General features: G+C 38.3%; 1 protein-coding gene across 1 annotated transcript; it reads left to right on the forward strand.

Annotated features, from left to right (window-relative positions):
- The first annotated feature begins 6,747 nt into the window (after positions 1-6,747).
- On the forward strand, positions 6,748-14,068 carry gnat2 (guanine nucleotide binding protein (G protein), alpha transducing activity polypeptide 2). The gene is made up of 9 exons (XM_063891966.1): positions 6,748-7,083; positions 10,054-10,096; positions 10,567-10,708; positions 10,834-10,991; positions 11,118-11,246; positions 11,731-11,860; positions 11,953-12,106; positions 12,394-12,605; positions 13,248-14,068. Exons 1-8 carry the CDS (start codon positions 6,978-6,980, stop codon positions 12,582-12,584), a joined length of 1,053 nt encoding a protein of 350 aa, XP_063748036.1. The 5' UTR covers positions 6,748-6,977; the 3' UTR covers positions 12,585-12,605; positions 13,248-14,068.
- The last annotated feature ends 307 nt before the right edge of the window (positions 14,069-14,375 follow it).

Below are 14,375 nucleotides of genomic sequence, written 5' to 3' on the forward strand. Positions count from 1 at the left end.
ACATTTAAAGGTGATTGCATTGGATAGACATTTGTGATTGACTATTTAGGTCTAAACTGTACAGTGCGTTTCATTTAAGCACTGCAATGAACAGTCATTTTTATTATCATTTTATAGTTTGTCTGTGCAATGACAAAAAAATTAGGAATTCTTCACAATCACAATTTCTCAAAGTAATGTGGCTCTTTAAAGAAGAACATATATTTTATTAATCCCATACAGGGACATTTCTTTCCCCACTCTTAGTGTTTACACACATTACACACAGGGAGGATATACATGCACAAGCAGGGATGATATACATGCACAAACACAAACACAACCACACACATGCAGGAGAGGTGGCAGAGCAGGGAGGCTGCCAGGTACCCGGCGCCAGCGAGCAGTTTCAGGGTTTGGTGCCTTGCTCAAGGGCACCTCGGCAGTGGCTCAGGAGGAGAACTGGCACCTCTCCATCTACCAGCTCACTCCATTTTTCTGACCCTCTGACCCTTTTCTAACCCTAACCGTAACCCCACTCCAAGCCCTTACAGACTAAGCCACTGCCGCCCTAAACCTCTTCAAATTGCTTCCTTTCCAGACCAATGGTCCAAAAATAACCAAGTCTGCTAATAATTATTATCATTGTCTCAATGTATACGGGGGAGGAGAGACGATGAGTGTGATGAGAGAGGGCAGTAGTGACAGATCAGTGCAAAGTGTTCTTGGAAAACAACTCATTGGGTTGCAAAACCTCAGGGCAGTAAAATGATGAGGGACTGTCTTAGTATTATTATCAAATCTAAGAAGACATGTATTAAACTGAACTTATACTTAGTATACAGCTCACAAAAATCATTAAGTAGATAAGTTAAGAAGGGAGGAAATTGCTGCTTAATTTAAGGAATCAAGTATTGTGAAGATTAATTAACATGCAATCCATGCAGGATGTAAAGAAATACATGTGTCATTCTAGAAAAACTGTCTAGAAATACAAATTTCTACAGGACTCATAGGTTTTACATCAAAATGTCTTTGTGAATACAAGCAGCTCCCTGAGAAATACTATGGAAACCTCACATCTATTCAGTCCTGATATGATCACATGAAACATCATGATATCAGTCACCTCCTGGATTAAACACCAAAAATAATCATGGACTAGTAATTAAAAATGTAAAACAAGACACTGGCAGCAACCCTGATCTGATCATTGCAGCAGAGGTGTCTACACTGTGGAGCCAGCGCCCTCTTCTGGTATTACTGATGAAATCACTGACACTGCAGCACAGCTCCATCCTGCAGTCTGAAGAGCTGAGGGTGAGAAGCTGCCCAGTGACATCATTAAACTGGTGGGACATGTTTTCATCACCAAGGTTTGGTTCTTCTATATGCATGATTATAAAAGAGCCTGAGCTGTGGTTTCTGAAGGGAACCTTTTTGTCAGCAAACATTTTAAAGGACTCGCTGTCTTCTCTCTCATTAGAAAAAACGTCGGAAAACATTCTGGATGTTCTACAATATGTTTAACCTGTCCCTCTAATAAGTATGTTTCCTATCCAGGAAGCAGAACAATTACATATCTCTTTTCTCATTTTGGAAGTTATTTAGTTTGAATGAATAAAGTCACAATATTACATAAAAAGTCAAATGTAAATTCTTCTTTGATGTAAGGTAATCTCATACCATTTTTGTATGAATAAGAAAGACTCAGGTTTTTTTTTTGCAGCTGAAAGAACATTTGTTAATCCACATGGATATAATTGTTGTGAATGTTGTGTAACCCTTAACCCTAACCCTTTTTAAAAAAGATGTTAAACATTAAACATCAATGTGTCTAATCAAAAAGGCCAATATTAATCTAATATATGGACAAGTGGATGCACCAGTCTTATGTTTGTTAAAATGAAGATTATGGTCAGTGAGAGTTGAGGAATCCTGATATTTTGTATAAGAGATGAAGCTAATGAGAAGACAGGTATTTTTTTTATTTGACAACAACTCAGATCCCAGAGGACATTTATAGAGCAGAAAGAGCTGGATGGCTGGGTGGGAACAGAGTAGGTGCTCTGAATATCACTGAGGTTTCATGCAGTGACTGTCATTGATAGAAAACTGCAGACCGATTAACCCAAGTGCGTTGGAAAACCGATGTACAATAATATAATGAAAATATTTCTGTGCTCATCACAACTACCAAATACTCATTTCACTGAATTGTAACCCAGGGAATGCCAGTGTGTTTACATATTGCTGCTAGTGTTTTGAATGATAAACGCAAACATTGAACCGTTTTCTGTAAATGTAAATGGTTTTTATTACAGTCTAGGAAATGGCCATAATCAGCAATAACATTGATGGTGATGTACTAACTGCATTGTTTATTAAATAACAGCAATAGAAACCAGAATCATATTGGGCATACAGTAAGGCAAACATGAAAAATGGCTTAATCTGGTGTAAAATATAAAAATAATACAATATTAAAAGCCTGCTAAACTATATTTCATGATGTCATGCTTTAATGGCTGTGGAATCAACACTTTGGTTTTATACGGGGAAATGTTTTGTCCTTTCTTTTGGCTCAATTTATTATGTTATTAGTATATTAGCTGAGGTTAAAATTCCCAAATTGGAGAACACATTAATAGAGGAGTAAATGCATTAATGAGGAGTAGGTACTATATCCATGAGCCAAATAATCTTCACTCTTGTGCACTCTGACTTCTCTTCCCTCCTTAATCTGTCTGGGGGTTTAATCCCTCTTCAGCTGCAGGAAAATATACGATGACCTTGGACATACGCTCAAGGCTTGCTCCAAAGGCAAAGGTATTTATAAATGTAGCCAATCACAAGAATATAGAGCTTTTTAACAGCAGACATCTTGACTTGTCATAGTAAGGAAAACATAATAAGAAACTGTGCACCAAGTGAGCATGCACAATACCACCCCCTGCTATATGGCTGGAATGCAGCTGTCATTAATGAGCTTAGCTGAGCTGAGCTTTCCTTTCTTCAGAAGGACAATCTCTGAAGTAAAAAGAGGTCTGTTAGGGGAAACAGTGTTTGGATGGCAAATCAGCTACAGGACATAAAAACAGAAATATTAGACGTCTTTGGTTGATGAAAACTGGAGGATGACAATGGACGTGAGGTTCAGACCGTGTGAACAGAGACATTGTGATTCTATTTCTGTTGTGCAGTGTAATGATTGAAGGAGGACGTTTTGTCTTTTTTATTACCAAATGTCATTATTTTACTCGAGCAAAAACTACAAACATAATTTAGGTCAAAAATAATAACAATTGATGTGTATAATGCGTATCAGAGCACTCTATTCTTTAAGACGCTATACATTTTGCATTTTGTCTCATCCTCATCATTGTTACATTTTTGTACAATTGTTTAAGATAAAATATACTTCATTGATCCCTAGTTGACAATGTCTTTACCATTAAATACTGCTCAAAATTAAATCTGCAAATGTGGTTCCAAAAGAATAGTGTGATGCATAACTGAAAGTCGAAGAAGATTTAACATCAACATGCTTTTCTGTTTGAACATAATTCAAATCAATATACATTTGGAAATGTAAACAGAAAAAAAAAATACATTGTCGTATTTTTGAAAACCTCAGTGTAAATAAGCATGCTTCTTAATACGAATCATCCATTTTAATTGGTCAGCTATCTAATGGAGCTACAGGATGTTTTGTGAAAGAGGATTATCTGCCAGTATCACAACATCTTCCACAGCACTGTGTCTCCCACTACACGTCATCAGAGGCAGTACACTTATTTTGCAGACTTGAAGAAAAGCTTGCAGAGTAAAACTACATAAGCTCATCAGCGGGTGGGAACCTGCTTCAATGGATTCGAGTATTTACAACGTTACATCACCACCATTCACACATTTAGGGAAGTAAAGCGGATTCCTCTGTCATTCATCTGTCAAACACAAGTTACCCATTTGATCCAACTTGGGAATTAGTGAATTTCACCAACATTTTCACTTTTGATAATGTTTATCAAAAGGGGCTAAATAGTGCAACACCTCAGAAGTCCCAAGCAGGAGAAGCAGCTCTTCGTTGTGTTTCTATGAAATGTAAAGTGTGAAGATTCTTTAATCTTACTGTGATTGTAAGACGTAAATGATAGTGTTTTATTAAAAATATAGATAGAGTATAAGGGAGCCTCCAGGTTGACCTTCTTAAATAAATGAATGTGACTTTATCCATCTTTATCCTATCTGTACGGTGATGTGAAGTGGTAGTTTACATTGCTAAAAACATATATTCTTCATGTTCAGTTTCCCATTGCCCAAAAACATGATGTGTTAAGCCCCTTCCTCTTGGATGATCTAGGGCTCTGTGGGTAATCTTGTCAACAGATCAGAGATGCTGGGACTGAGCACAAAGTGGGGCTACGCCATCCACCTCCTAATGGGATTGGCCGCCATCACTAGATGTGCTGCTGCGATTAGCCTGCTTTGAAGCATTCAGGGATTTAGGCCTGAAACACCCTGCCCCAGGCAATTAGCACTACATGCTTAGGCTGAATGACGTGAGTTGAATGCCTGATATCTCTGCACAGAACTAGTGACAAATGAGGCAGGGCAATTGGGTTTTCTTTATGAATTGTACAGTATGTACGGCGAAAGATTCTCTATCTAAGATTGGAGTTGGTTTTAAAGGCTGGTTGGGCTGTAAAATATTCCAACAGATTCTAAAGTGAAATGTTACACAAGTGTATGTTAATGCATTAAAAAGAGGAGACAAAGACTGTATGAGGATGATCTCTTAAAGCCAATGTGTGCAATATCATTGTTTTCACCTTCATTAACGTGTGACACCTTTTCTTGTTCAGGGATCCCAGTCAGTCAATCCCTTACTGAGCCTGATTTACCCTTACGTCACCAAACTGGTTCCCTGACTGTACGAGCAAAGTTAAACTTAAACACGCTCGACACACAATGCATTAATAGAAAACACGAAGGAGCATGAAATGCTAAGTTTACGAGAAGCTTAAAAATACAATAGTTTCTACGTTTGGGATGAGAAGCTGTGATTTTATTAGATTGTATGTGGTCATGTGGGTGAGAGTGCAGGTAAACAGTAGCTTGGTGTGTCTCCAAAACTGAAGCCTGGAGAAACTGTCCTACTGCTGATATACTGCTGAAGTATCTGTGATCTCTGCCCCATTTTAGCCATAATCAGCACAACACATTAAACACAAAGAACGACACCTCTAAAACTAATCAATAATAAACAGATATTTCTCTCTTCTTGTACACATATAAATCCAGGTTTAGTCTCCATATGGTGAGAAAGCTGTAAAGACTTTTATATCAAATGACACTTTCCTGATTAAAATGCAAATGTATGCAGAATGGTGTCAAAGATTATCAACACAAGAATCTACTGCAGACGTCAGAACAGAGAAATGAAGAGCCGCAGCACTGTATCTACCAAGTTTCTAAACATTATCCACACAATATTACCTGAACTTTAAAAAAGAAACATTGTCTTTAAAACACAAGAGTCACTTTTGAACTGAAGCAAATGATTTGTAAGGTTCTGCCCGTCTAAATATTAATATTAAATAATAACGAACGTTTATTTATACATCCCAATATCACACATTTGTCTCAGGGGGCTTCACAGTTTGAACAGAAGATGATACCCTCTGTGCTTAGACCCTTGCAATAGTTGTCATGTGTTTGAATAAAATAATAATACATTTACAACATAGCAATGTCAGCACATAAATTATAATCACCTCTTATTTCTCCATTTCAGAAGTTTTAAACATTCATTAACCAAAGACATTACATTTTTTTAAACTAAACCAAACAACACTCGTATCACTTGGTTTCTGATGAACCTTGTCAGAGAAACTATACATTCTGTTTTCTGACCTAATTAATAACCTAACATACGTTATCTCAGTGTAAGTCCTCTAACACGCAGAGCAGGGACAGCCCTAAACACCAGGCCCACTGACCTCCACAGATCAATGCCACAGCCCTCACACGCTTAATGCGCTTAATGCAGGTAACATCCCAACCTCCCGTCTTAAAGAAATCTGCTCTGCCTCAAAGAAAACATGAATATTTCTGAGATAGTTTAAATAATGTTGAATCAGGAAACTATTAATTAACTTTTTGTCATGATGTCACCGAGACTGAAGCATCTCAATGGCAGTTGCTTTATTTAGCCGTCACCACACCACCTGGGATTTAAACGTCTTAACTATAAGAAGTTTATGAAAGGTTAATGCCTCATCGCTTCATCCATGTGACTGACACTGAAGTCAAGAGTCCAGAAGGAGATACAGTTTGGATCAAAAGAGCAATGTATGCATGCTGACTGCAAACCAAGTAGACAAAGGCTTCATCCCAATCAGATGCAAATATGGTTAACATGACCGTAAAAAATACATATAGACAGAACAAATATTGACAGGCAGATGATGCTCTATGATCTATGATGACAGGAAAAACAATGTATGTACTATAATAACAGAACCCTTTAGTGAACTGCCTTGGTATTTATTTATAAGACTCAAAGTATCTACAAACATTTTGTGAATAGACCAAACAATTCAATGAGATCTGTCACTGAGCCCAAGAATATATGTAAGTATTCTCTTCTTTTCTTTACATCATTCACTACTGCCCTTATTACACTAATTGGATTGGCTAACCAATCAGGAAGAGGCAACTCCTAAATAAGAGGTTTAAGCCGAAGGAATTAAAGGGTGGATTTCGGCTGGCAAGAGCTTCTGAATTTACTTGAACCTTGACAAGGTACTGATCTACTCACAGAAAGAGGCCAACGAAGCCAGGAAGGACTCAAGCACCTCCCTCCCAATATCCTTCCGCTCGGAAATCGCCTTTCAGCACGATTAGTGTTGCAACCAGATTCTCTGCTCAACTGCTCCAGAGTAACCGTCAAAATTTCTATCCTTGAGGATCTTGAGTTTCTGGAGGAAGAAAGCATGGGTGCGGGAGCAAGCGCCGAGGACAAAAAGTCAAAGGAGTTGGAAAAACAACTCCAAGAAGATGCTGATAAGGACGCTAAAACAGTCAAGCTATTACTGCTTGGTAAGTGGAATTATGAATGGTCTTGATGTATCAAGTTTTCTTTGTTTTCCCAAATGGCAGGGGATCCCAAATGATATATAAAAAAAATCAGTAATCAACAGACTTCCATTTTTATTTATTTTTCAACTTTATTTTAACAAAGGTTTCTGTGGAAGTTTAAGTCTTCAGAGGCGGAAAGGGTTCCTGCAGTCCGCCTTTACTCAACAGGTGATACATTCAATTAAAATACATGACTGAGAACATGTTTTGATCAGCTTTCATTAATCCCTGAGAGTTGGTTTTTCAAGTTTCAGGATGAGAGTTAATTCACGTGCAGATCATTGAATCCATACGAATGTAATAATTTATCCATAATACTGTATTCATACGTTAGAATGAATGCTTCACTCTGAGTTCATTGACTAATTTTCTGTATATTCTTCAAATATTGGACGTGAGCCATCTGACAGCTGTTACACACTGCTTAGTTAGATGTTAGATATGGTATGCTCGGAGGATTTACAGGCTTGTTTCTGGATAAAACCTTACATTAGTTTATTAGAAAGGGGGAAGACTGTTTAAGCTTGTGCAAAACTAAGAAGGCATTAGCGGGAACAGCAGAGAGGGATAAAGAAAATACGTTTGCAGGTAGAGAAGTTAATAATAGGATCTGAGATGAAGAAAATGTGCAAGAATAAGAGAAACAGATTTGAAAGAATATTAAAAATCAAGCACAAGTGATACACTTTTATAAACTTATATGCTTATTCCTATAATATAATCACTGCAGAGGTTTGAGCTTGTTTGGCTGTTTTAAATTGTGTTTTTTTGCAGGACTTGTATTACATGCATAAGCAATGAAAGCATTTTTAAATATTCAACAAAATCAATGAATTTGAAATTGTTGTCTGATTGTCTTGGCATTGTCTTACAGTAAATAATGACTTTTCACTTCCAATGGGAAGGACATTGGTGTTCAAAACAATCATAGCCTTTAGTCTAAATGCATCACAGCCTAGCAGCGATATGTCAATCCGCTTAGCTAACTGGTTTAGTGCAGATCAACCTGGAGACGTCTTTGTTGATCCCTCGACTCGCACAGAAATAATACATTTGTGTCTACTTACCGTATTGTTATATTATAACAGCAACATTTGCATGGTGATAATACTTTAAACATATTGTCAAAAAAATATAGGACTACATCAAAAATTCTGATTATTGCTGATTTATGTAAGAGTTAGATTTTGTAAAAACATAAATACAAAAATGGAATCAAGAAGGTTCTCTCAAATCAAAGTACATTTATGATGTACAATTATCTTTAAAGAGCATGGACCTCTGTGCTGCTGCACCTGGTGATGTATGCTAAAAAATAAGTATGTAATGCAGAGTTCATGTCTCACAACATTGCATTATTTTTTGAAAGTGTACTGGGTTGTAAACACTGTTAAAACTACCTGCAGTAGAGTCACAGAGGAGTCAGCATCAGAGTTCAGACAGTAAGAAGTGAGGCGGTAGGATAAGAAGAGAGCCATCTTGTGGGCTGTGAGAGGAGTGAGAAAGAGTTGTCTTAATTTCAACAAAACCTCCCTAATTAAGTTTCTATGAAATCTGAGAAAGGTTTCCAAAAAAGACACATGCAGTCCTATATTGTTCCCTAACTGCATTAACAAACATGTTCCCTACAGTTGGCAGACTACTGAAAACCAAATGTCCAAACGTCTATAGTATTTCTGCAGAATAAACATGGACAGAGAGCTCCCGTTTAAAGCCAGATCTAGTCTCACTGTAAAGCCTAAGGGCACATTTGCTAATGAGCAAGAGGTGAAAGAGGATAAAGACACTCTTCATTAAATCATTAAAGCTAATGCAAATCAGTCTTGATAACGTCACCTTGCCATCTTTACCACCTCCTCACAAGCAAGGGGGGGACCCACATGTTCTTTCCTGAGCGGGTGAAGCCACACGGGTGTCTTTAAATGCTCAGTAAAATCACAGTAAATCTAAGGATAGAGCTTAACGTTGCTCCAGTGAGAGCAGGACAGCCGGCTTTGCTCTGTGATAAACTTATTTTGGCCGAGCTTACAGTGCTGCAGAGAGCTTGAGCTACCTGCAAGTTTTCTTTACCAAAACAATGAACTATGGTTTGATTGCAAATTGCTAATGCATGGATCCATGATACAAAGTATGCACAATATTCACTTAAAACTGAGAAACTGTTCCTTGAAATGAAACATAATTCTCCTCCTGTCTGGATTGCCTCTATGCATAGAGTTACTTAAAGTTTCTTACTTATTTCTTAGAGTTTAGGTGTGTTTGCTTAAACACTCAGTTGTATTTATCGCTGCGTAATGGCCTCAATGTACAAAAACCTCCTGATAATCTGACATGAATTGCTTCCAGAGGACCAAATTAGACTAAATTATGCAGCTCAGCAAGACCAGAAAGTCAGGAGCTTTGTTGCTATGCTGTGAGAAGATTATGCTGCCCCTGCCGCGCCTTTAGCCACTTTAGTGTCTCTTTTGAACCATCCCAACTCCAGACAACTTCAGGCTTACCATACTCGGACAAAAGTGAAAAATCGTTTTTAAAGCTCAACGTCAAAGCTCTTCTTGTAAAGCTATAGTTTTGATGCTGACACATATCTATTTACACAGAGATAGACAAGAGTACTTTAAAACAAAAACAGTGATAAGTGAAACTTTTGATAATGCATTTACTTGAATAGCAATGGCATGACTTCCATAAACATATGTAACCTAAATGTTACTCTAGCACCAAGTACAAACCCAGTTTCCTTGATTAGTCTCATTGTTCAGAGAATCATTGTGAAACAAGCTGAACAGATAGGCAGCACATTTGGGTCAAAGTCACAAAAAGTCTGCCCCTTCAAATTGACTGCATCATCAAACAAGTTCTTCTTCTTTTCAGTGACATGTGAAGAGAAACAGTTTGTGGGTTTTTTCTTACACTGTTATTATCTTCCAGGTGCTGGTGAGTCAGGAAAGAGCACCATTGTGAAACAGATGAAGTAAGTATTAAAATAAGGGATACGTGTTTTGGTTTGGTGTCCACACCATGTCAGAGACCAGGGATGCTTTTTTAATCTCATCATTTGGCCTGCTGGCATGCAGCCAGCAGGCCAAAGCTCCCTCTTCTCTGTCTGTTTCACTCGCAGTCAAGCCTTTTAACAAAAGGTTGACAGGGCAAACCTCCGCTTATTCTGATTTGTCAGCACTTGTTTTGTGCGCTACACTGGCAATGAGAGATGAGTGAGGTCAGAAAACCACCACAGGGGGGCGCTGTGAGCACCAGCTCCTGTGGGTGGTTTCTATGTGGTTTCAACTTCACTTTTTATGTGTGGAAATCAAAACTAAGCATATCCTTTCAACGTCCTAGTTTAAATGAATGTTTCCCAAAAACAAACTTTATATAAAAATGTCTATATATCTGAGAAATATAGATTACCACCTATAAACTAAATCACTTTTCTTTGTACAGGATTCTGCATCAGGGTGGTTACACAAAAGAGGAACAGCTGGAGTTCAGGGCTGTCATCTATGGAAACATCCTGCAGTCAGCTCTGGCTATCATCAGAGGCATGGAGATGCTGACCATCGATTTTGGCTCTTCGAGTTCACAGGTTCTCATATGACACTAAAACGATGTACATAGACCAGACATGATTAACGTGTATAGTCAATTTTCACTGACATTAATAGTTGTTTAGTACTGTTGCTGATGGATTGTGTGAATTGAAACCAACAGGAGGATGCACAGAAGCTGCAAAACTTGTCCGACTCCATTGAAGAGGGCACAATGCCTCCTGAGCTGGGTGATGTCATCCAGAAACTGTGGAAAGACTCTGGTGTGCAGGCCGCCTTTGATCGAGCTGCTGAGTTCCAGCTGAACGACTCCGCTGGCTAGTGAGTCCATGTCTGCTACTAGGATAGATACCGTTTCATGTAAAACTAGAAAGGCAGCTGGCTTAGTGTTCATAGATAGAGAAGTTTTCAAATCTGAGGCCTGATTGCTATTTTGTTTTTTCTCAGCTACCTCAATGAAATGGACAGAATCGCCAAGCCAGACTACCTCCCCTCTGAGCAGGACGTTCTGCGATCTCGAGTCAAAACCACTGGTATCATCGAAGAACAGTTCTCCTGCAAAGAGCTGTACTTCAGGTGAGTCACAAAGGGGGCATTATACAAAGCATGACACTACCAAAAACTGACTGAACATTACAGCAGGGTACTTTAACCTCAGGGGTGAATTGTAGTAGCTTAAGAATACATCTACATATTAGCAATCAACTGTATCACTTGAACTCATGGGGCAGGCATGCAAGAGTGTCTTGGGGAAGCCTGTCCGCAAAGTTTAAAAGTAATGACTAAACAGTTCATATAATTACCTAAAAGTAATGAAGAAATGGTTGATTTTTACTTTAAGTAGTAGTATGATTTTAACCAACAAACATATTTTTAGTTCAATATTATGAAGACATTTAAAATATTCACTTTTACATAAATTGTGCTATTCATTTGTTACATACATTGTGGTTTGATAAAGGGAATTCATCTGACAGGGCTCGGCATTAGGGTTAGGGAACCACTGCCTCAAAGCAGCATGATTTCCAGGGCTGACATTGTGACTCTGTGTGGTGAACAGGATGTTCGATGTGGGTGGCCAGAGGTCAGAGAGAAAGAAGTGGATCCATTGTTTCGAGGGTGTGACCTGCATCATCTTCTGCGGAGCTCTCAGCGCATACGACATGGTGCTGGTAGAGGACGATGAAGTGGTGAGTGAAAACTCTGCCACCTTATCGTAAAGCAGGAGGGGACACACAGGTCGGCTGGTAAACTCATCCTGTTCCTCTCTGACCTTTTTCAGAACCGTATGCACGAGTCCCTCCATCTATTCAACAGTATCTGCAACCACAGATTCTTTGCACTGACCTCCATCGTGCTTTTCCTCAACAAGAAGGATCTCTTTGAGGAGAAGATCAAGAAAGTCCATCTGAGCATCTGCTTCCCAGACTATGATGGTAAGAAGTTTTAAAGCTGCCGCACACTGTGCTGCTATGACAAGACTAAGTTTGATAGTGAGGTGCTGAGATAACCTACTGTCAGACAGACTGAAATTGTCAAGTAAGGAGTCTAGAGATTAAAACAGCTGAGATCTTTAACTAAATGATGTAATGCAAGTAATTCTATTACATTTACATAATTTGCGCTGCCCAACACAGTGATGCAGAGGGATTGATGTAATGATTTTTATATACAACAAACTCATAAATCCGCTCCTATTTTCACTCCCTTCTTTTCGATTTAGGCTCCAACTCATACGAAGACGCCAGCAACTACATCAAGTTGCAGTTCCTGGAACTGAACATGAAGAAGGGAGTGAAAGAAATCTACTCCCACTTGACCTGTGCCACAGACACAAGGAACGTGGAGATTGTGTTCAACGCTGTGACAGACATCATCATCAAAGAAAACCTTAAAGATTGCGGTCTCTTCTAAGCAACTCCAGAGTGAAAAGAGGTGCGTGGCCACCACATCACATCACTCCCAGGGTCTTTGTCGAAACAGAGTAATAGGGCCCAGATGAGGCAGACCCTTGACAATTCAATTTGACCGTTGTATAGCAAATCATATCTGGCAGTCCTGTGTTGCCAAGCAACTACTGCTGACCATTACATGAGAAAATAAAAGATGAGGATGAGAAAGAGCCATCCATGTAGTAATCTGGGATGAAATACAGTTCCTCCCAAAGCTGCAGAGGAAGATCACTTTTGGAAACATAATGCACCTTTGAACCTGAAGATTTATTTGTTATGGATGCTATAAAATGTAAAACCTTTAAACAGGGTTTTTTAAAGGCAGGTGAAGACCACTTTTATGTAAACATTTTTATTGGGATCAACGTGACCTTATTGGTAGGCAATGGAGGCATTAAATATATGTTACCAATTATTTTTGAGATTTTATAGTGCGATGTAAGAGAAAACAGCTCATTCATCAAATGTGTTAAGACCTTTAAAACAGTGATATTTAATAACTATTACAAGGCTTCATTTTTACATGAATGAATCCACTGCCATTTAAGAGTTTTGAAGGATCTTGTTTAAACTCTACACTTGATTTTAAGTGAAAAGTGTTTGTTTTTTTCTCTCTTCTCTGCAGAACTTCCTTTCCTACCTTATCCCGTCACTTACTGGCATTAACTGAGTTGTGTGCTGCTGGAGAGCAGAGGATCCTCAGTTGGTCATCTACAGGTTATCGCTCACATGCCAATTCACGGTTCTTGACTGATCCTCACACATCACCTTCTCCAGCAGTACATCCCTGAAACACAATGCACGCCCAACTATCGAGTCACCATATTGTTGTTGTGGACAAACCGATTCCTACAGGATTTTCTTAAGTACAGTATTTGTCACACACCAGAAGCTGCTGGTTTGAAGGTATGAAGATGAAATAGTTGCTCATTTGGTCGTTGCTTTATTTTGACTAACGTGTTGTGAGTTATATTTACTATTAAAACCAAGCTCTGTAAAAATTATAAAACAATAAAATTGGGGGAAATATTAATATTGTTAATAGCAACATTGCAACCTTGTTTTTGTTTTTGAGTACAGTAGTCTCTGTGGTCTTGATATTTAAACTGTAAAAAAGTTGCTGAGAAAATATCTCAGATATTCCCAGTGCTTGCAGTATATCCAGATTACATCCAAATTGTACATGTATCTAATCTAAATAGTGGTAAATGTATTCAATTCACTTTACATTTCAATGTGATAAATAAATAAATTTGAGAAGGTCAAACATGGTAGAGAAACTTTGTACATAAGAGTAGGTATTTCAATATATTTTGAAAGATAAATCTCTACGAGAGAGTGAAACACTAGAGGGATGATGCTTTATTATTAAAAGGGAATGAAATCTACTGAGTTTGTCCTTTCTTATGAAATGTAGAGGCACGAAATAAAGATGCATTAACTTCACGCGTGTCTTTGTTTCTTTGCTGCAGAATCACACAGTTGATCACTTAACTATGTTTATTGAAGTAGAGAAAAAAGGGGAAGCCTCAAGCTCCTACTTGTTGGGGGCAAAGCTGCTTTTATACAAGTTCACTGTTTGAGTCAGATGGAAAATGGCAACACCCTAAAAGTGCATTAACAATAAACCTATTGAGAGAGCGGAATAAATGAAAGCAGTCATTAATCTGCATGCTGAGGTTTACTGTAACTTTCATGTTGCATTACTCATATCATTAATAAAGTATGATAGACTGTTTTACTTCAGGTTCAA

This window comes from Eleginops maclovinus, chromosome 1 (genome assembly GCF_036324505.1).
Source record: "Eleginops maclovinus isolate JMC-PN-2008 ecotype Puerto Natales chromosome 1, JC_Emac_rtc_rv5, whole genome shotgun sequence".
NCBI lineage: Eukaryota > Metazoa > Chordata > Actinopteri > Perciformes > Eleginopidae > Eleginops > Eleginops maclovinus.

Excerpts from the sequence above, each read along its gene's own strand:
- gnat2 (XM_063891966.1), top strand. The coding sequence starts at position 6,978 with ATGGGTGCGGGAGCAAGCGCCGAGGACAAAAAGTCAAAGGAGTTGGAA. Across the intron at positions 7,084-10,053 it reads AGTCAAGCTATTACTGCTTG|GTGCTGGTGAGTCAGGAAAG; the intron begins GTAAGTGGAATT and ends ATTATCTTCCAG. Across the intron at positions 10,097-10,566 it reads ACCATTGTGAAACAGATGAA|GATTCTGCATCAGGGTGGTT; the intron begins GTAAGTATTAAA and ends TTCTTTGTACAG.